This window comes from Gracilinanus agilis, chromosome 3, assembly GCF_016433145.1.
Source record: "Gracilinanus agilis isolate LMUSP501 chromosome 3, AgileGrace, whole genome shotgun sequence".
In the NCBI taxonomy this organism is placed as follows: domain Eukaryota; kingdom Metazoa; phylum Chordata; class Mammalia; order Didelphimorphia; family Didelphidae; genus Gracilinanus; species Gracilinanus agilis.
The window spans coordinates 418,035,987-418,060,267 of NC_058132.1; the positions used below are offsets into that span (position 1 = coordinate 418,035,987).

The following is a 24,281-nucleotide window of genomic DNA, read 5'->3' on the forward strand; positions in this document are numbered from 1 at the left end:
CATATTGCCATCCTTTCTGCAAATTACCAATAAGACCCAGAGAAAAATTCTATTCAAAGTAACTTTATAACATAGCTGAGAGTCTATGAGTCTATTTACATAAACACAAGAACTCTGATTATAAGTACAAAATTTACATAAAGACAGACCTAAATAAGTAGAAAAATATCAAATGCGCAAGAGTAAGTCAATAAAATAAAATTTAAAAATGATAATGCAACCTAAATTAATTTACTTATTCTGTGGCCATAATAATCAAATAACGAAAGCACTACTTTATAGAACCAGAAAAAAAATATTGAAATTCATCTGAAGAAACAAAGTAAAAAACCTCAAAAAGAAATGTGGAAAAGAAGGGGTTCTATCAATATCATATCTCAAATTGTACCCCAAAGTAAAAATCACCAAACGTATCTGGTACTGATAAAAAGAAAAATAGGTTAAAAAATGGAACTGGTTAAGTATATAAAACATACCAAAACAAATGGTAGCAGTTCTGACAAACCAAGGCCCTAGCTCCTAGGGTAAGATTTCACTATTTGACAAAAATTGACAGAAAAATTAGAAAGCAAAAATTAGACATAGACTTCAAGCCAAATTCCAAATGGAAAAATAACAAATATAAAAGGTCACAGAATGAACAAGAGGAGAGCAAGAAAGAAAATACCTTTCATGACTATACATAGGAAATATGCATTTTAATAAACAAATACAGGATAGAGAAGATCTCAGAAGATAAAAAAGATAATTTTGATTATTCAAAATAAATGTTTTTGCATGCATAAAACCAATGAGTTAAAAGTAGAATGGCAAAAATTAAATGAGGAAAAAATTGATAATGGTTCCCTTTTCCAAGATACATGAGGAACTTATTCAAATTTATAAGAATTGAAGCCATTGCTCAAATGATGAATGGTCAAAAGATATAAAGAAAGAGTTTTCAAGGGAAGAAAATCAAACTATCATAATCATATTTTTAAAAATGCTCCAAAGCACTCAAAGCATATCTGAGGTTCTACCTGATACCCATTCAACTGTTAAAGATGACAAAAAGGCAAATTTTGGGGCTGTGGAGAAATGGGGTAGAGTGGGAAGAGATACATTAATGCTTTGTTAGTGCAGTTATGTACTGGTCTAGCTATTCTAGAAAACAGTTCAGAACTATGTCCTCAAATTCAATAAACTATGTATACCTTTTTGAAACAGAGACATCAAAGAGATGAAGGATGGAAAAAGGACCCACGTTTACAAAAATTTTTGCAGTAGCAAGGAACTATAAACTAAAGTGGTATCCATCAATTGAAAAATAGATTAACAAACCATATTACATAAATGTATGGAATATTATTGTACTGTAAGAAATGACAAGAGACCTGAGAATACTTGTATGAACTAATCCAGAGTGAAGAGTAGAACTAGGAAAACAACTTGTATAATAGCAACAACATTGTAAAGATAAACAACTTTTAACAGCTTAAGAACTCTGACCAATGCAATGACCAACCATGATTCTGAACCAATAATGAATGAATCATGATACCCACCTCCTGATAAAAAAAGATGAACTTAAAATAGTTATATATTTATTTTGCTTATGAGCAATGCAGGAATTTGTTTTGCTTAACTGTGCATATTACTGTTTTTTTAATGAAGGAAGGTTAAAAGGAGAAAAAATTGGTTAATTAAAAAAAGAAAAGCAAGTTGTATATAAGATAAATGTATAGTCTCAGGTATAACTATTGAACATATGTAATAATTTAGTTCATATTTGTGAAGTTCAGCATTTTTTAAATGGGAAAAACAAAACAAAAAATTATAAGATGGTTTTTTTTGTTTCAGGGAGGCATTTGCGTTACTGAAAAGTATGCATGAGACTTCCAGGTTCCTGATGGCAGACCAGACACTTTCTCTGATCCCTACAATCTCTCCAACATCTCCAAAACAGAAATTATGAGCCAAAGATAAAGCAACTTGAGCAGTTTCCATGGTCAAGGACACCCAGAAGCTAAAAAAAAAGAAAGGTAATTAAAAAAAAAATCCAAACTGAAGAATTTATATTCCCAGACCATGAGCTCACTTGGCATCCCAACTCCCACCTCCTCCATTACAGGCAGCAAGACACAATAACAACACACAGGTTTACTTCAAAACCCAGCTTGTAGGGGCAGCTGGGTAGCTCAGTGGATTGAGAGTCAGGCCTAGAGACGGGAGGTCCTAGGTTCAAATCCAGCCTCAGACACTTCCCAGCTGTGTGACCCTGGGCAAGGCACTTGACCCCCATTGCCCACCCTTACCACTCTTCCACAAGGAGCCAATACGCAGAAGTTAAGAGTTAAAAAAAAAAAACAAAAACAAAACCCAGCTTGTTCCCCATTCCCTCTTTTCAGTGTTGTCAATACCCAGGCTCCAAGTTAGGAAGTTTCCTTGGACCTCAAAAGATAGTTTGGTTGGAGCTCTCTGGAAGTGAAATGCCTGCAAAGGGGCTTTAACTTGGAAGCATGTTGGAAAGCTCAGAACTTCCAGTTGGAGGGGAAGCAGGCTCTGAACTGCTTGTGCTAAGACCAGAGAAGTAACGAATAGAGGAGTACAGGTCAGGTCATGTGGAAAGGACACTCACTGTATGTGGGAAGCTTTGCAGCACAGCACAAGACTGATCAGGCTCAACTCTGACTAGCCAAAGAACTAGCAGAGTACTAGGCTAATGAAGTCTGAATTGCCCAGTGTAAGAGGAGGCTAAGAAACTTTGAGATCCAGCCCATAAGGTAACCATAACCAGAGGGGAGGGATCCAAGAAATGAGTAATAAGGAGGGTTTAAAAAAAAATAAAAGATTACAAGTACCAAAAATTCCTAGAAGGAATCTCAAAGACCTTGAAAAATAAACAGATTTTTTAAAAAAACGAACAACAGAAGGAAATATAAGCTACAGCTCTAGAAAATGAGTTTTGGCATTTAATAAATCCTGCAAAATGAAGGCACAAAATGATCCAATACTTGATGAGACAGAGGACCATGTGGAACTTAAGGAAGAAAATGAAACCACAATATGCTGCTTGTGAGAGGTTTAAAAGAGATGAGAATTGTGAGAGCATTTATGATGGCAAAAGAAAAAACTTAAATCATCAATGGCAAGCCTCACCAAAGAAACAAATAAGAGATGAAGAAAGCAAATACACAGAAGAGAAAGACAACCCAGAAGAAAAGTAAAAAACAAAAACATTAAAAGAAAATATGCTAGCTCGCTATGTAAGCAAAACACATATATCTTGTAGAGAGAAAGCCAAAAAAAGCAACCTAAGAATCAAATGTCTCCTAGAAGGAAACCATAAGACAAAACACCTTAATACATAATGAAGGAAATAATAAAAAACTCCCCAGAACATCTGAACATCAAAATTAAATTCCAATTTTAAAAATTGACAGATCGTCTCTAGGGAAAAAAAGCTGCAAGTTCCAAGACACACAGGGGTTAAATTTAACAATGCAACTCAGAAACAAGTTCTGCAAGCCTTTAAGAAAAAGCCTTTCAAGTACAGAGGAAAGCACATTGAAATAACATAACACTATTCTACACTTACTAGAAAAAGGAGAAGGATATGGAATAATGTATTCCAAAGACCACTGGAGCTAGGACGCAGCTCAGGGTGATGTATCAAATACTGAATATTCAGTAATAATAAAGAAGAGTTTGAAACATTTTTAGAAGAAAAACCAGAACTGAAGAGACTATTTGCTTTTCAAAATGCCCCAACAAAAGAAATTTAAGAGGACTGAATAAAAGCAGACAGCAATAGCAACAGAGAAGACTACTAACAGACTTCTTTCTATTTTATTTTAAAATTTATCTAATTAATTTAGAATATTTTCCCATGGTTACATGATTTATGTTCTTTCTCTCCCCTCCTCCTGGGGCCAATGTGCAATTCAACTAGGTTTTATTTTATTTTTAATTTCTTTAATTTAATTAATTAATTTAGAATATTTTTCCATGAACACTTCTTTCTAAATATACCCAAGGACACAGAGGTAAAGGCAGAAATCTGGTGGAGGTAACACTGAAGAGGACAATATTGACAGAATTTGGCAATACACTGCTTATAAGTGAATGCTTTTTTTTTTGTGGGACTACACTGGAAAGAGATATGAAAATGAGGGAGGGTAGCAGGGAGGAGACAGTGATGTGCCAGGGTTAAATCAAGGGCTAGCAATGATGGGAAGGTGATTTCTATGGTCTCACAAAGAGAAAAGTCTATAGGAGTGGGGGAAGGAGGATGTGGAATCATGAAAAGAGGGGTGAAGGAAGGAGGTCTTATTTAGGAGGTGGAAGGTGGTTCCACTAACAACTATCCTTATGAGGATAGGGAAATGAAGGTCTTACAGTAACTAGATAAGGTCTGAGAAATTCCGTACCTTAAAAAAAAAAAATCTACTTATCCTGAAGAAAGGAGGTACAAGTCCTGGGGACAGGCACACCGAGGAATGGGAGAGCATGGACATAGGGGGTTTTCCAGGCTAATGTAAGGGGGAAAAAAGGCCAACAAGAAAAAGGATGGGAGGTTTGCTAGACCAGACATAGAGCAAAGTTGTCTATGACACTTGGAATAATTCTTCTTCTTAGAGTGAAGTACAACAGAAAAGGGAAATCTATGAGGTAAATTCTACAAGGTAGTGGCAGAAAGCCCTTACCTAGAATTTATACTCTGGAAGCATAACTGTAAGAAGAATAGAAAGAAAAAAGAGAGACCAGATGGTTCAGATTCATGATTCACATAGTCATGAATCAGAGAATGAGAGTCTAGAGTAAAGAGGAAGAGAAGATGAATAATGAAGAAAGTAAGAGAAAATCCTTTTAGGAAAAGGGTAACAACAACAGCAGCAGCAGCAGCAGCAGCAACAACAACAACAACAACAACAACAACAACAGAGACTTTAAAAAATCAGTGAACAGGTCTAGGGAGAAGAAAGGGGAATTGACTTTGATTGAGAGGGGAAAAATAAAAAACAGTAAAAACAGAAGAAAATAAACAAAACACTAAAGGGAAATGGTTTAGAAATGTGAAGAGGGGATCAGGTTTGATGGGAAGAAAGCCAGCAGGCAGAACCACATTTTTAAAAAGAGTAAAGTAATTAAAGGAATTTAATATTGTATTTACAGTAGAAGAGGAAGAAAAAAATAACTTGAAAAAACTCTCTAATTTCAGAGACAGATGGAGATAAATATAAACCTAACTCTTAAAACTTTAAATGTGAATGGATAAAAAAGTTCATTAAGACTAAAAAGAGTGACAGACAGAACAAGAAAACAAAACCTAACTAACTGCTGCTTATTAGAAACACACTTTAAATATATATATATATATACATAAATATATATGTACACAAATTAAAACTGAGATGGAAAAAAATTACTATGCATAAAGTGAATTCAAGCAGGATTTGCCATCATTATATGAGGTAAAGCAAAAACATTAAAAAGAATTTAAAAAGAATAAACAAGAAAATTATATTATGCTGAAAGGAACCACAAACTAACCAATATCCATAATAAGTTTATAAGCACCAAATGCCATTGCTTCGAAATTAATGATGGAAACATTAGCTGAGTTTCAAGAAAACATGTAGTAACACAACAGTGAAAAGAGACTTCAATATCCCTCTACAAAGTTTTTAATAAATCTAATAGAAAGATAAACAAAAGGGAATATATGGAACTGAGCAAATTTATGGAGAAATAGTTAAAAAGATTTATGGTGCCTTCTTAATGGGGCAGCAAAACAATATACTTATTCCTCTCACTATAATGCTCTACATTCACCACATGAAACTTTTACAAAAAGTGACCAAGTACTAGGACATACCAATATTGTAAATAAGGGTAAAAATAGTTTATACATTCTTTATAGGTCATAAAGCAGTAAGAATAGAAATTGGATCAGAGACTGCAAAGAGAAGATACAGGCCAAGTAGATTTAATTATTAATTATTAACTAACCAGTGAGTCAAAGTACAAATTATAGAAACAATTAATAACCATGTAAAGAAAATGATAATGAAGAAACAACATACCAAAATTTCTGGGATGCAGCTAAAGTAGTCGTCAGAGGGGAAATCATATCCTTACAACCATACATTAACAAAACAGAAAAAGGGAAGATTAACAAACTGAATAATCATTTTTAAAAATTATATAATCAATAAACAAACCTAAAATATGTATAAAAGAGGAAATATTAAATAAATGGGAAATAAACTTGAAACAAAAACCACATAAATGATGAATAAAAGAAAGATTTTTAAAAATCATAAATGAAGTTTGAAAAGACTAATAAAATTGATAAACCCTAAGCTAATCTGATTAAAAAAACTGAAAATCAAATCAATAAAATAGAAAATGAGCAAGGGGAAATCACAGCAAAATCAGAATCAATAAAAAGAATAATCAGATCATATAATAGTTATATGCTAACAAAACTAAAGAAACAAAAGAAATGGAGTATCTTCAAAAATATAAAATAACATATCAGAAAACTAACTAACCCAATCTAAGAAAAAAATAGATCTAGCTGTAAAGCAACCACCAAAGGAAAAAAAGAATAAAAACAAAGACTCCTGGTCTTGATCCATTCAAATGAGAATTTAATCAATTTTTAAAAGAATAGTTAATATCCACACTTCACAGATTATTTTTAAAAATAGAGAAAATATCCTACTAGAACCCTTTCATTAGACAAATACAGTCCTAATATCTGAGGTAGGAAAAGATAAAATACAAAAAATAAAATTACAGAACAATATCATTAATGAACAGTATCTTAATAATTTTAATAAAATTTTAATAATAATTTTAAATAAAATCCTACCAAACAGACATCAATTTATCCATTCATTATGATCAAGTTTGGATTTATACCAGAGATGCAACCTAATTATGTTAATAACCAAGACATCCAAAACTATATAATCATCTCAAAGGATGCAGAAAGAACTTCTGACAAAGTGCAATACTACAAAAAACCTTGCAAAGATAAGCATAATATTGTAAGAAAGAATCTATCTAAACCATCTTTCCCAGTAAGTACAAGAATGAAGCAAAGATGTCCATTTTATTTATTTATTTGAAATAGTTCTGGAAATGCCAATCAGGAAAGAAAAAGGAATGAAAAGAATAAAGATAGGTAAATAGGAGATAAAACTATCCCTTTTTGCTGATGAAATGATAGTTTACTTGAAAAACCCCAGGGAATCAGCAAAGATATAAATCGAGACAATTAACAGTTTTAGGAAAGTTGCAGGCCACAAAATAAATCCTCAAAAATCAATATTTTTTTGAAATAATATCAAAACATAAGAAGCCACAATGGAAAGGGAAATCCTATTTCAAATAACTACAAAATGCATAAAATATCTAGGGATCAACTTACCAAAGCAAATAAAGAACTTAATAAGATTCAATTATGAAGCATTCCTCAAAAAATAAAGAACAATCTATATAACAGGAGGAACATTCAGTGCTCGTTGGTAGGCCTTGCCAATAATAAATATGACAATACTATTAAAATTAATTTATCCTTTTAATACTATACCAATCGAATTACCAAGGGAATACTTTACAGAGCTCAATAAAATAATAACAAATTTCATTTAAAAAGATATAGAGGGGCAGCTGGGTAGCTCAGTGGAGTGAGAGTCAGGCCTAGAGACAGGAGGTCCTGGGTTCAAACCCGGCCTCAGCCACTTCCCAGCTATGTGACCCTGGGCAAGTCACTTGACCCCCATTGCCCACCCTTACCACTCTTCCACCTATGAGACAATATACCGAAAGTACAAGGGTTTAAAAAAAAAAAAAAGATATAGAATATCTAGGGAAATAATGAAAAGTAAAGTTTAAGGCGGAATTGCACTTCCTGACCTCAAACTATATTATATAGCAGTCATCAAAGCCATCTGGTATTGGTGGATTAGACAAAGAAAATTCAGAAACAATAACCTAGTGTTTGATAAAGTAGAAAATAAAAGTTATCAGAGGAAAGTCACCCTATTGAATAAAATTTTCTGGTAAAACTAGAAAGCAATCTGGCAAAAATTAGGCTTTGATGAATAACTAACACCACATTCCATAATATATTCTAAATGCATGTGTGACCTTAATATTTAAGATGATATACTATTAAAAAGTCAAGGGGCAGCTGGATGGCTCAGTGGATTGAGAGCCAGGCCTAGAGGTCCTTGCTTCAAATCTGGCCTCAGACACTTCCTAGCTGTGTGACCCTGGGCAAGTCACTTAATCCCCATTGTCTAGCCCTTACCATTCTTCTGCCTTGGAGCCAATGCACAGTATTCATTCTAAGACGGAAGGGAAGGGTTTAAAAAAAATTCAGAAGATAAACAGATCACATACCTCTCATGGCTAAGAGATCTATTTTTACACAAACTAGATAGAGGCAATTATAAAAGATAAAATAGTTAAGTTTTATTAACTTGAAACTTTTGAAAGCTTCTATATAGACAACTTAATGCAGGTAGGTAGGATAAGAAGGGAAGTAGTCAAATGGGAACAAAATTTTGTATCAAATTTCCTTGAAAACACAGCAATATACATACACAATTTAAGATTATATATATGTGTGTGTGTATGTGTATAAAAAACTAAAAACATTCTCCAATAGATAAATGTTCCAAGGATATGAAGAACAAACATTCTCAAGAGTGAAAAACTGTCTCTGCTCTCAAGGAGCTCACAGTCCAATGGGAAGAAAACGTGCAAAAATTATGTATGAACAAAATACTAATTGAGCAATTTTAGAGGGAAGGCACTAGCATTAAAGAGGATCGTGAGAGGCTTCTCAAAGAACACGGGACTTTAGCTGAGATCTGATGGAATGTTAGAAAGCCAGGGAATAGAAATGGTGACAGAAAGAATTCTAGGCACAAAGGACAGTTAGTGAAAATATTTTGAAGTTGGAGATCTAGTGCCTTATATGAGGAAAAGCAAGGAGGCTGGTGTTACTCATTGGAAATGACAAAACAAAAATGAATAACAGTTGACACTCAGGATAAGTAAGAAGAGAGAATGTGAGAGCACCTAGTTGCTCTTGGTGAACAAGTCACTTGATAGAGACAGTCTATATTTTTGAATCCTAAAAGAACTGGCGGAGTCATTGTCAGTGATATCTGAAAGGTCATGGAAATCTGGAAAGATACCACAAGACTGAAGTAGGGGCATTATCTCAATTTTCACAAAAGAATATCACAGAGACTGCTTTACTTTAATTCCTAGGAAAAGTCTAAGGGAATATGAAAGAGATGGATAAAAAGTGATGACTGCAAAGAGCTAATAGGGTTTCATCAATCAACAAGTATTTATTAACTGCCAACTATACCAAGCACTGAGCTAGATACTAGAGATAAAAGTACAAAGAATTAAACAATTGTTACTTGCAAAGATTTTCTAGAATGAAGAACACAAGCACATATAAAAATAAATACAACATAAATATAAAGTTAATAAATATATATGTACTCACATGTACAAGGTAGTTTAAGAGGGAAAGAAATATTAATTGAAGGAATAAGGACAAGATTCATACAAAAGATGGTGCCTGAGCTGCATCTTAAATGAAGAGGGACTTGAATTGGAGGTAAGGAGGTAATATATTCTAGACATGGGTGATGGCCAGTGAAATGGAATCTTGTGAGTGAAGAATAGTGTGAAGGATAATTTGTGTAGATCGCAGAGCTGAAGGTAAAGTGATATTGAATGAACAGGTCATGCCAGACTAATGTAGGCTAAGAATCTTATTGGGGTGCATTCATAGGAACCCCAAGAAGGCAAGAGCAGTTGAGGACAGTTGGAACCAGGGCATAAAAAGGGGAACCCCCCAAGCAGAATGCTCACTCTGGGTTTGGGGAGCTGGGAGAAGGAGGGCAGTGCAAACCAGTTCCTCCTAGGCCTAGCAAACCTCAAACCTGAAGAGCCTTGTGCTTTTAGCCCTGTAGCCATATATGGTATCCTGTCCAGACTGACCCTCACTGAATCTGATTTCTACTGCTATTGAAAGACCTTATAGGCAGTTAGTTGAGTCAGATCACTAACTCTGGAAGACCTTCAATCAACATCATCAATAATTCATCTAGAGATTATTCATTTACTTTATTTAGTTAGGAATAAGAGCTTTAGTGAAGGAAGGGAAAAGAAGATTCTGTGAGGGGGTTTTAGCCTTGTCTGGGTTAAGCCTGCTATTGGTCACAACAGACTATCAATAGAGATTTCCCAATCCCTCTCTCCTTCAATCTCCTCCTTCCCTTTGATCCATCTAGTTATTAAAAGTAATATAACAACAAAATCAGATAGCATTTGAATCCTTTAGCTAAGAAAGCCATAGCCAATTTGACTTACCTTGAGTGATCCCCATTTTTCCAGCTGAACTGACAGTTAGGTTTGAGGAGACAGTTGTGTGGGGCCTTTTCTGATTATATCTACTATCTTTGGCTGTGAACTTCACATATCATCAAAAACCACCTCTTCCAGTGGGGATATACTTCACACCACCATTCCAGCTTGTTGAGGGAGTTTTTACTCAATCCTCATAAGGAAGCCACTGGCCTGGCCCCTATACTGTTTTAGGAGAGAACCCTCAACTACTGCAGTCTCTCCCACACCCATCCCCTATTCAAGGTTGTGAAGCCTGCAGGTTTTCTAGCCTGAGCCTGTTTGTTCCTACACTAACCACATTTCTTTTTTGACAGGAATACAAAATTAGTGGCTGAGATAATACTATAGATCTAGTTCACATACATTTTTGCAAAGCTTTGAATAAAGTATGTTTTAATATTCCTATGGAGGTAGAGAGATGAGGATTAGAGTTAGGTGGACAAACTCAAACTTCATGGTTCAAATTATTCTCTGGTGGTATAACCCAAGGATCTGTGCTTGCCCTATGATGTTTAACATTTTCATCAATGACTTAAAGAAAGAGAAAGCATACTCATCAAATCTTCAAAGAACCTGCAAAACTGAGAGGAATAATTAACACAATGGACAAAGGTGTCAGGTTCCAAAAGAATTTTGACAGGTTATTCATAGGTTGAATCTAATAATATGTAAATATTTACACTAGGATTGTCCCACTCCTCTCCAAAGAAAATCCCCCCAAAAATATGGATCATATAAGGGAAGCAATGGTTGGATAGAAGTTTTAAAAATAATCTAGAGGTTTTCAAAACTATTCAGTTTAAGTCATCAATGTGATACAAAAGTCAAAAAAATCTAATTTCACCTTTGCCTACATTAAGAGAAATATAGCTTTCACTAACAGAAAAGATATAGTCCCATTGAAGAAATTTCTTCTAATCAGATCTCTTCTGGAATACAGTGTTCAGTTCTGGATGCCACAGTTTAAGGACTTTAATAAGTTAGCATGTGTCCAAAACAAGGCAATCAAGATGTTATGTGCCACAAGTCTATTCCACAAAAGTATTAGTGGAAGGAAATGAGTATGTTTAGCTTGGAAAAGAGATGACTTAGCATAGCTGACTGTCTTCAAATATTTTATTTGGAGTGGTGGCGGGGGAGGCGATTGGTAGAGAACCATAAACAATGGATGAGTATTGCAAAAAAAAAGCAAACTTGGGCTGGGAGTGGGGTGGTGGCAACTTCTTAGCAATTAGAGGTGACCAAAAGTAGAATGTGCCGCTTCTAGAGGTTTCCTTTGCTTGGAGGTCTTCAAGGGGAGATTTGTTAACTACTTCTTACGGTATATTACTTCAATTTGTGTCCAAAACTGAATTCAGTTTCTTTCTCCCAAATGCTAATTCCTAACTTCCTTATTACTTTCTAGAGTATCACTATTTTCTCAGTCACCCAGGATTGAAGTCTAGGTGTCATCTAGAATTCCTTACTGGCTCTCACTCCGAGCCTGACCTCATACTTAATGTCCAATCCTGCCAGCCTTGAGAGCTTCTCTTGTATACATGTCCTTCTCCCCTCTGAAGCAGCCACAACCCCCAGTTCCCTACTGCCTAGACTACCTCAATAGTGTCTGACTGGGCTCCTTGCCTCTAGTCTCTTCCTGCTCCAGTCCATGCACTGTTGTTTAGCTGATTTTCAGTTGTCTGACTCTACATGACCCCTTTTGGGATTTTCTTGACAAAGATATTGGAGTGGTTTGGCCTTTCCTTTTCCAGCTCATTTTACAGATAAGGAAACTGAGGTAAACATGATTAAGTCATTTGCCCAGGGTCACACAGTTAATAAAGGTATGAGACTAGATTTGAACTTGATTTGACTCCAAGCTTGGTGCTTTATCCATAGCTGCCCTAAATGGATTTTTCTAAAACACAGGTCTGACCATGTGACACTTATTCAATAAACCCATTATAAGATACCCTCTCTTTGGCTTCAAAAATCTTTCATAACCTGACAGATTCTTACATAGTTTTTCACATCTTACTCTGCTCCCCCAAAACACACTCTGTGATCTAGTAACAGTAGTGTCTTTGCTCTTCTGCCATAATATACTACAACTTTAGCATTGAGCATTTTCACTGGCTGTCCCTCATGTTTAGAATTCTTTCTCTCTTCATTTCCATCCCCTGGTTATCTCAGCTACCTTCACATGCCAGCTAAAATCCCACCTTCTTAAAGAAGCCTTTCTTGGTCCCTTTTAATGCTAGTTCCTTCCCTCTAAAATTATCCCCAATTTAATTACATCTTGATTGTACATAGTTTTTCACATGTCATCCCATCAGACTATAAGCTTCTTGAGAGTAAAGATGATTTTTTGCTCTTCTTTGTATCCCTAGCACAATAGCACATAGTTAACTCAAAAAGCATTAATGAGGTACCCACTATCAATCATATTTTTCATAAATGGTTTAGAATCAATGGCCACTGAGATCCCTTCCAATTCCAAATTTTATAATTGTGATTCTCTAACTGTTCTAATTATAATTGTTGGAGGGAACTTCCTCACCAGAAGTTGCCTTCACCAAAAAAATATAAAAATGTTAAAAATAAATATAATAAAACAATAAAGTTGATAAATAATAAAAAATGTTTAAACTTTCATAGAAATAAAAAGATGCAAATGCATACACATACACAATACTAGTAAGCTAGGCAGGCTAAATTGTCCATAATTTACTGGGATAAAAAGGAGAGGAGAACTGCGGAAGGGAGGAGAAAGGGAGAAAAAGGAAGAGGAAGAAGGAAAGAAGAGAAGAGGAGAGGAAAAAGGAGAAAGGGAAAAGGGGAAGGAGGGAAAGAAATGGACAGAAAAAGAAACAGAGATTCTTTGCCTGTTTGCAGCCTTGGGTTCCTGATTGGCTAGTATCTTCAGGAGAGATCAATCTCCAAATAATAGTATCTTTCTCCCTTTAATGTACTGTATCAGTAAGTATTAAGCTCAAGCCTCAAATCAATTTTCACTGACAAACTTTTTGGTTTATGTAACCCCAGGGTTTCAAATCTATTTCCCTTCGAGATTTTGTCCTTAGAATTCCCAAGCTCACCACAAGCAATCAAGTATACCGAATTGGCACAGGTTCAAATTGCCATCTGTAGTTTAACTCTTTCCCTTCCTCCCTCCCTCCCTCTTAAAATAATACCATTTACATAAAAAGCAATTTAAAAGGGGGTTGTGATCTACTGTTGTGAACATGGAGAGAGGAACTTGGAGTAAGGTAGCTAGTTTCATCTCCATCCAGTTCTCCATCAGGGTAAAGCAAGGGAATAATAGGGCAGATAACAGGTGAGAAGTTCTCTACACCATTACTCCAATACAGAAAAGCACAGTGGAAAAAGTCAATGAAAGGTATTCTTACCAACAACATCATGATTACATTTCTGATCAGTTCTAGGTTTCTGTCTCTGATTCCTGAGTGTCTGTCTGCATGTGAACCAGGTGAGTAGTGATACTGACTGGGTTCAGACAAAATGGTTCACATACAGACTCCAGTTGGACACTGCTCGAGCTATAACTTTCCCAATCTATATAACTTTCTATTGATGTGTGTATTTCTATATGTGACATAAAAGAGTTAATATTTTTCAAAACAACAAGATTGGCATTTGGAGGCAGGAAATAAGACACAGTTGCTCAGATTTCCAAAAGACAGAAAATTAAATAGCATTTGTTAATCTTGATTCAGATTAGACATGAATATTGAAAGAAATCTTCTAAAATATGAAAGACTATAATAAAGAAAATGCTGAATAGTGATTTTCCCATTGACTCTAAATGAGAAAAGGAAAAAAATTTCCTGCCAGTAGAAATGAACTGATAAAGAACAGCATTTTTTTCTAGTGTATGTTCAGAACTCGAAAAATCTACATTCCCAGATAAAATTGCTTTTTAAAAAATAAGCTAAATGTCTGCGAGTCTGTTAATTCTATTATTCTGAGTTATCTATTAGGAAAAATTGGTTTTATGTGGTTAAGATTAATAATTTTCTTGGTATAGGGAATCTTGTTAAGAAAATTTCCTCTAATACATATTGGCACTTCATCTTTCACAGTTTAATAACTTTCTGAGGCAAGAAGAAGGGATATAACTTGCCATGGTCAAAAAGCTAATCATGCAGCAGCAAAACAGTTTTTGTTGATTTCAAGGTGGACCCAAAATACACTATGCCAGGCTGCCTCTCAATGGAAAGACTATTCTGAATAAAAACAGTAATAATACAAGAAAAAATGATAGCAGGAGCACTTTTTAAATGTTAAAATTATTAGTTGGCACAATAGTACTTACTTCCTGGCAGTACTGTAATATTCCTTCTTTCGCTCTAATGCAAGTTTTTGTCCCAGATGGATCAGTCTCCCATTTCCCATTCTGCACATTCATATGCATATTGAGTTTGCCACAGATCATGGCAATCTGGGGTTCTGCCAAGAGTCCAGCATTTCCGTCAGTAGATACCTGCAACAATAAAATTATTTCAATTACTGAAGTTTTTTATTTTGTCTCCAGAGTTGGGGATAGGAGATAGGAGAGGATTAAAATAATATTAAATCATCAGGATTTATACCTTACACCTTAACTGATTTTTACTATTATACTATTAAGTAATATACTTCTGACTTAACTTACATATGCATTTTACATTAGCACTGGGTTGAAAACTAGGCAAGTTAAAGAGACTCTAATGGGAATTATATAAATAAATAACATTTATTAGCACCAATACACTCACACAAACTTAGATCACAAAATATTATAACTTCAGAAATCACTAGATCTAAATGAGGAGGAACCTAAGATACAGAGATGGTGACATATTGAAGGTGACAGAAGAAAAGTTCAGAATGGATACAATGATGAGAAAGGACAAGATGAATAATTTAAAAAAAATTTTCTCTACTGGCAGAATGGTATTCTAAACTTTGCATTGACCATATACTGTGGTATTGGAAATTTGGGAATCCTTAACTAATTTTGAGGCCTCTGATCTAAACTTCCTGTGGAAGTTTAGAGGTCTTTCAAACTACATTTCCCATGATTCCTGGCTTGTATAATCACGTAGGCAAGAAGCTTAATAATGTAGAGAGAAGGATAAAAACTGAGGACTGGATTGGTACTCTCTCTTTGGTGATTTGGAGTAGAGCCAGGATGGGGAAAGGAGGTAACAGGGCATGTCTTTTAAACTGACTCTTTAACATGGCACATGGCTTCATTTTTCTAATGGCTACCAATAAATCTTTTAAAACCCTAACATTTTTAAATCTATCCTTTTATATCCATTTTATTTCTTACATTTTTGACAGCCAGAAGTTGGGAGAAGTAACTCTCAATTTTTCAGATAGCCTAACAAGCCATGCTTCTTTACCCTTACCCCGCAGGCAGAACTCTGAGAGAACTCAAAATTCTCCTTCTGCAGATTTTGTGTCTTTGTTTTTGGTTTTTCTCTTCTCCCCATTCTCCCCAGCCGCACAGCTACTTTTCAGGGAAAAGGGAAAGTTACTTTACTGGAAAATGCCATGCTTTTGCTGAGAGTTCCAGCAGCTTATTCCTGCCTGCGGATTCTTACATTACCCATGGCTGCTGACCCTGTTCCAGCCAGTGCCGGCCCCTCCCACCTGACCCTCCTTGGGGAAAAAAACTGCTGCTGATTTTCCCAACCCTCAACTGAGGGCTGATGGCCTCTCCATGGAGAGCTCCTGCCATCACTGATCCAAGACCCTGGCTGTTCCCTGTTTCTGCCTTACATTCCTGATTCCCTCAGATGCTGGATCCCACCTGACCCTCCCTGCCATTCCAGCTACTTCTGCTAAGCTGCTGCTTTCATCTCTTGAAACTTGGGAAGTATAAACCCTTTCTTTCTCATTGCACACACCGTAGAATTTCCCAGGTGTGTTTCCTCTTAGAGAATGACTTTTAACAGAGGAGAGCTTCTACACCCATGAGCCCCTCCACCTGATTTTTTTTCAAGCCCGACCTAGCTGCTTGTGTAGCCACCCCCAAACCCCATGAGCCTTTCCATGTGGGTTTTCCAGCCAGGCTCTTCTAATCCTTACTCCAGTTGGCTGAGATAGCACACGGACTTCTAACCTTTTACCAAAGAGGAACTTTTAAGAGTGGAGATGGATTTTAAACCTCCTCAGACTCCACTGTTTTTTTAAAGTCTCTGTATCTTATAGTACTTTGCTAATTGCTGTTTTATGATTTAATTTTCCTGTTTTAAATTCATATATTAATCTGATCAATATCTTTCTGTTACACTGAATCATTTTTTAAGCTAATGAATTTTTGGCTGCTAAATTCTGTTCATGATTTTATTGTAATTCCTAAATAGTGAACAAGTCTATTGTGATTGGCAAAAAGGTTTTTAACTACACTGCTTGCAATTTGTCATTTCCTTATATTATTGTATTTCCTGATTTCTTTAAGGTTTAACATTTTTTAAAGTTTATCTGTATTATTCTAATTCTGTTATATGATTATTTATCTGTACCATTTACCTATAATTTTACAGAACAATGTTTAAAAGGACCATGAACATATTACACAAACATTTTTTTAAGTTGTAAAAGCCCATTAGTCTTATGTATACTGAATTTGTCACCTCAACTATCGGGGTCACCCGTTGCCTTAACATTTTTTATTCCATCTTGACAACTGTATAGAACCTTGAAGACTATGATGCTTTAATAATTTAAATTGTAATTTTATAAGAGGTCTTAAAATTGACTTTAGGGGGGCAGCTGGGTAGCTCAGTGGAGTGAGAGTCAGGCCTAGAGACAGGAGGTCCTAGGTTCAAACCCGGCCTCAGCCACTTCCCAGCTGTGTGACCCTGGGCAAGTCACTTGACCCCCATTGCCCACCCTTACCAATCTTCCACCTATGAGACAATACAAGGGTTTAAAAAAAAAATTGACTTTAGGATTTTATAGTAACTTCTGAATGGATGATAGGTTTATACATATATATATATTATATATATATATACACACACATATATAATATATAAAGAATGTTTTCTTAAAAGGTAGAGAAAACAAATAGAAATTTCCTACCCAGACTCTTTATATATAAAATCCGGAAGCCAAAAGAGCTCCTGTATGATATTTTATGATATTTTAACTCTTTATTTTAATTTACTTTCTCACCAGAAGGATCTAGAATTCCTGGTGATATTTTAGATCCAAAAGGTTTTTATCAGATTTTTTTTTAGGCTCTGCCCCACATTTGGATGGAGGTAGTAATAGATTTTGTTAAAAACATCTCAGCCGGGGTTGAATGATTTGCTGTACCTGTTGAATTTGTGACAAGTATACATTTTTTAAACATCACAGCAAGTGGTTATGTAGTTCATGGCAAAAGTTTAACAGGAAATAAACCTCATTTTGGGGTGAAAAAAAACCTTTCACTAATTATAAGATATATATTTTTTGATTTTTAAAACATTCTTTTATTATTTTTCCCTTCTATGTGCAATACAGTATTTGAGTTTTTAATTTTTCTCATTTCTTGTACATATATATAATATACATTTATATAAATATACATAACATATTTCTCCTCCCATACCCATATATATATAAGTTTAGGGGTCTTTCAAACTACATTTCCCATGATTCCTGGCTTGCGTATTCAAGTAGGCAGGAAGCTTAATAACATAGAGAGAAGGATAAAGACTGAGGACTGGATTAGTACTCTCTCTTTGGTGATTTGGAGTGGAGCCAGGATGGGGAAAGGAGGTAACAGGGCACGTCTTTAAATGGACTCTTAACATAGCACATGGCTTCATTTTTCTAATGGCTACCAATAAAACTTTTAAAACCGTAATATTTTTAAATCTATCCTTTTAGATCCATTTTATTTCTTAAAATATTTAAAGAAATTACAAAATACAAAACTTTCATTATTACTTACTGTATATTTGCATGTTTGTTTGGGGTGAAGGAAACTACTTCCACCGAAATTATATATAATCAAAGCTCTAATTCCACCTTACTTTTATGACTCTAATATATCAGTAAGATATTATCAGTAAATAGCAACACCAGTGGAATGGATACCAATGTTGCACTATTATGGGAAGATGCTGGCTGTTCTCCCTGGCTCCAATCATGGTTCCAGAACACATATAACACACCTCCTGACATGACCATAATGAACTAAGGGGAAAAAAAACTATTTCAAATTATTGTCTTCATATTGCCAGAGCCAAGCATAACACCTAGATTATAGTAGGAACTATATAACTCTCAGATCTAGTACTCAGTCCACAGTGGCATAACTAAGTACAGGAAGGACTGAGGCCAATGGCAAGAGTGCATATTTGTCATTCCAAGCCAGCAGAGCTTTCTAGCCAGTAGTAGAGTACTAGAGCTCCAACCAGAGGCAAATCCATAGTTGTTTTACTCAGAGACAAGTATTGGCCAGGAGTTTGCAAAACTCAAATAACGAGAGCAAACGCTTAAACAGTCAGTTGATGTCAAGACATTTTGTAGAGTTCACCTTTTCTCCTCCCATACCGCAAGGCCCTCCCTCATCACCCACGCCTCATCATGGGCCTGCCTGCCTCAAGTTTCTCTCTAAGTCATCATTCAGTCACCAAAATAATTTTCCTTAAGGGCAGGTCTGGGTAGTCATCCTCCCACTCTGTAAATACCAGTTGCTCCCTATCACCTCTGAGGTCAAATTAACCTGGCCCACCCACCCTTCCTACCTTTCCAGCCTTCTACCTTAAATTCCTAGAATCCAGTGACAGTGGCTTCCTGACTATTCCAAGTGGAAGACACTCCAAATTTCAGCTTCAGACATTTTCTTAGCTATCATCCCTTCCTATAACTCTTTGCCATCTCATCTCTGACTACTGAATAACCTCTGCTTCCTTTAAGTCCTAACTAAAACCTCATCTTTTACAGGAAGCCTTTCCTAATCCCTTGTAATTCTAGTTCCTTCCTTCTATTTATCATTTCCTAGTCATCCTGTATAGATTTGTTTGCATGCTGTCTCCACCGTTATAAACTTCTTGAGGGCAGGGACTACTTTTTCTTTTTGTATCCTCAAGACTTAGCACAGTGGCTGGCACATAGTAGATGCTTTAATAAATGTTTATTGATCTAGTCCAATGTCTGCCCCATCCCCACCCCCCTTTTCATACAGATGATGAAATTAAGATAATAAGAAGGGTAAGTTTAGACTAGATTTTTTTTTAAACTCTTAATTTCCATCTTAGAATCAGTACTATGTATCTGCTCCAAGGTAGAAAAGTGGTAAGACTGGGCAATAGAAGTTAAGTGACTTGCCCAGGTTCACAGAGCTAGGAAGTATCTGAGATCTGTTTTGAATTTAGGACTTCCCATCTCTAGGCCTGGCTCAAATTACTGAGCTAGCTATCTGCTTTCAAGGCCAGATTTTTAAGAACTCTGCCAAAAAAAGTGGAGCTTTTATCTTATTCTAGAGACCACAGGGAGCTACTGGAGCTTTCTGAACAGGGTAGTGACACTTTCATACCTATGCTTTAGGAATATCAAATTGGTAACTGTAGGGGATGATTTAAATTCTGGAAAAGACTTATGACATCCTGCCTGCAGGAGAATGCTTCTTTTAGGGGACTTCATTAAAACATGGGAAGGGACATGGAAAGGAGGAAAGGTTGATAGAGACGAGAGGAATGTGCCAGGGTCAAAGTGAGGGCTGGCAACAAAGGCAAGAAGATCTCTGTGGTCTCAGGGAAGAGGAGAGCTAACAGCAGACTGGGAGGAGGGCTGGAAGACTAAAAAGGGGGGGGAAAGGAAGGAGGTCTTACCTTGGAGGCAGGAGGGGGGTTTCACTAATGAATGCTTCTATGAGTAAAGGGAGAGGAGGCTCTTACACTAGATGGTGTCTGAGGATTGGGTGATTATTCTATCCTATATGCAATCACCAAGTAAATATCTTTTCATTAAGTGGTCTACAAGTATCTTTTTTATTCTAATTCTAAGCTCATCGTGTCAGATCAACTTGAATCAGGCCCAGATCTCAATAGATTGTGATGTAAGTCCAAATGTGGTTGCTCTACTATTTAAAAAAATTGTTATTGATACACTTTGTTTTAATATTTCCATTTTCTAACACACCCTTTCCTCTTCCCCCTCTTAAAGAACCAAAAATTATTATTGATACCCTTTGTTTTTATAACATTTACATTTCCCAACACACCCTTTCCTCCTCCCTCTCCCAGAGAACCAACCTTTATAAAGAATTTTTAAAAGTTTTCAACAAAACTAAATATATAAGACTGCATCATTTTCCTTAGTAGTGCACAAAGGCTGCCCCAATACAAAGTCCCAATGAGACACCATGATAGAGGTATGCCCAAGACACAAAACCAGAATAGAAGAAACATCTGATAACACAGTATCAAAGAAAACAGCTTAGATTTTAGAAAATGAAAATCAAACAAAGTTGTAGAGCAAGGGTTCTTATCTTTTTTGTGTAATGAAATACTTTTTTTTCTTTTTTAAACTCTTACTTTCCATCTTGGAATCAATACTGTGTATTGGTCCCAAGGCAGAAGAGTGGTAAGGGCTAAGCAATGGGGGTTAAGTGACTTTCACAGGGTCACACAGCTAGGAAGATCTGAGGCCATATTTGAACCCAGGACATCCCATCCATAAGTCTGGCTCTCAATCACTGAGCCACCTAGCTGCCCCTATCATGGACTCTTCAGTCAAAAAGAAGTTAATGACATTGTGAAACAAGAAGGAATATTTTTAAAAGTCAAAAGACAAAAATCAGAAAACATAAGGCATCTTATACTCAAAATAAGAGACCTGGAAGGTAAATAAAATTATCAGTTAGAATCATCAATACAAGGATAAAGCATTTATATTCTGAGGGAGCTGATACAAATCTACCTTCAGAACTCTGATATTAAAGTATTCCAGAAGGAATTAAATAAAACAGAGCCAAAAAAATAGATTGGTTAGGTTTTGATAATTTAAAAGAGGACAGGAATGAGAGGAATGAAGGACAATACTAGGGAGAAAAGGAAGAAGTATAGAGTTACTATCTCACATAATTGGGAAATAAAAAAATATATAAAGAAAAGGGGGCAGTCACTTGATCAGTATTTCATTAGAACAAATTAAAGGGGAGAATACATCCAAATTGAATGCAAGGAAAAAGGGAATTACAAATGAAAGAGACAGAATAAAAAGCAAGTATTTAAAGAAGGATTAATTATAAATAAATTCTAACCCTGGAGGATAAATTGTGAAGATTTAAAAGGAAAAAAAAAATAGGTGGGAAGTACATAAACTGTTACCCCTCTATTCAGTAAACTCAAATGATTCCCTACCACCTCTAGAATCAATCTGTTAGCAGTTCAAACCCTTTCATCAATCAATCAATCAACATTTGTTAAGTACCTATTATGTGTCAGACACTGTACTAACTGCTAGTCATACAAAAAGAGGTAAAAGACAGTTTCCACCCTCAAGGAATTTATGGTCTAATGGGGAAAGTGACATTCAAACTAATAAATACAAATTAAGCTATATATAGGATAAATAGAAAAATAATTAAAAGATAGAAGGGATTGGGGAGGCTACGTGTAAAAGGTGGGATTTTAGTTGGTACTTAAAGGATGCCAGGGAGGTTAGTAGTCAGAGTTGGGAAGGGAGAGAGTTCTAGATATGGGGTTGATTAGAGAAAATGCCCAGAATAGAGAAATAGATTCTTGTTAGTGGAATAATCAGGTATCCAAAGTGACTGGATTGATTGTTGTTCCCCCTTCATTCCAGGGTGATGTCTTCACTTTCAAGTGAGGTAGATACAAAGTCATCAGCCTCACTCTCTCTTCCAGTCCCTGAAGTCATGACTAGACAAAAGTCAGGACAACCGTCAATGGCCTTGGGACGAAGAGGATGACCGTGGCATTTCCAAGGCTGACCAAGCTCTAAGCGCTCTAGTCTTCACATGCTTGGGGCAGACATCTTCCTAACTCACCAAAGGGACTGTGGCCTTGTGGTGATCCTCAACGTGGTTTTGCCTGACTGCCAAGAGGGGTTACTGAATGTGGCCAATGCTCGTGCTACAGTTTATTGGAGCCACAGGTGAGAGTGGGTGACAGCTGGACACCAAAGGTGGATGTGCAGCCGTCACATCATTCCTCCCTCAACACCCCATATGCTGGATTTAAGAGCATGTGGCAAAGGAGTAGGGTGTAACAAGACTGGAAAGGTAGGAGACTAGTTTATAAGGGCTCTGAATGCCAAACAGTATGCTGTATTTGCTTCTAGAAGCAAAAGGAAGTCCCTGGAGTTTAATGAGTACGGGTAATTAGATTTGAGTTTTAGGAAAATCATTTTGGTGAGTGAATGGAGAATGAATTGGAGGGTGAGAGACTTGAAACAGGTAGATCCTCAATCAGGATACTTCAATAATCCAAGGTGAATTGGTGAGGACCTACACTAGAGTAGTGGCAGTGTCAGAGGAGAGAAGGGGTATTCCCCTTCCAATAAGATACTGCAAAGCTGAAATCAGCAGGTTTTGGCAATACCTTGGATATGGAGGGGCCAGAAACTATAAGGAATTCAGGATAACCCCTTGGTTTCAAGCCTTGGAGCCTGGGAAGATGGTTTTGCTTTCTGTAGTAATAGGGAAGGAGGTTTTTGTGGAAAGATAATGAGTTCCATTTTTGACACACTGAGTTTAAGTTGTCTTAAACTGACAATGATGGCAAACCTATGGCATGGGTGCCAAAGATGGCACACAGAGCTCTCTGTGGGTACATGCATTGCTCTCCCCCACCCCCCAGTTCATTACTAGAAAGGCATTCCCTCCCCCTTGCCACCACACCTGACGACATTTTTTTACATCCCCTGCCCTTCTGCCTAGCAGTCCATTAGGAGGACATAGCAGGTAAGGTGGGCAGCTCACAGGCAGTAGAGCTGGAGGGGAGCAGAGTGCTCTGACCTCTCCTCTCCCCCTCTCTACACTGGCTGAGGACATTCTTCACTTCACCCATTCCTCCACCCAGCAGCCTAATGGGAGTGCTTTCTTCCTCCCCTGTACGGGTAAGGAGATGAACAAGGCATACCTAGAATGGGGAGGGAGCACAGCATTGGGGTCTGGGGGGGTTGGGGCCCAGAAATGTATCTCTAAAGGTTCACCATCACTACTAAGGACATTCAGTTCAAGATGTCTGAAAGCGAAGGTGAAGTCAAGATGGTAGAGGAGAGAGATAGGAAGCTTGACCCTTCCCAAGAATCCTTTCCAATCAACCTTAAAACAAGCTTCAAAGCAAATATTAGAATGACAGAAACAACAGAGGGATGTGGTGGCACAAGTTTTCTGCAGATAACAACTAGTAGGCAGAGAGGGTCTGTTCACTGGGGTGGGAGGAAAGTGTAGCCTATAGCAAGGATGCACCAAGGAGCACAGGTGGAAGGCAAAAGCAAATTTCCCTATCCATACTGCTCTAGATACCTTAACTTTTGTTCTTTTGTTTTCCCTCAAATAAATGGTTGGTGAGGGAGATGAAGATAAACTCTATGAGGCCTAAGAAATTTCATGCATGAAAATTCTACTTGCCCTACATTGGGGAGAAGTAGGAATCCATAGGAGCAACTAGCACCTGGAGGACTGAAAGAGCATGGACACAAGGAGATTTTCATGTAAATGTAGATAAAAAGGTCAAAAAGAGAGGGTATAAATTAATAGTGAGGCTATGTCCTCCCTGACACTTGCAACAACTGGAATTATTCTGGAAATTTAAAAAAAAAAAAGAAAAAAGAAAAAAAGGGGAATTGATGAGGTACCTACAAGGTAGTGTTGGAAGGCAACTAACTAG

The 24,281-nt window shown here is 36.5% G+C and overlaps 1 protein-coding gene across 4 annotated transcripts in view; it reads right to left on the reverse strand.

The window, feature by feature from the left end:
• The window catches only part of LOC123242484 (amyloid beta precursor protein), a 174,294-nt gene that overhangs the window by 122,711 nt on the left and 27,302 nt on the right, over window positions 1-24,281 (reverse strand). For all 4 annotated transcript variants that reach the window (XM_044670276.1, XM_044670275.1, XM_044670274.1 and 1 more), the window contains exon 2: window positions 14,747-14,914. In XM_044670276.1, the coding sequence (XP_044526211.1) occupies window positions 14,747-14,914 (168 nt within the window). The remainder of the gene's footprint in view (window positions 1-14,746; window positions 14,915-24,281) is intronic.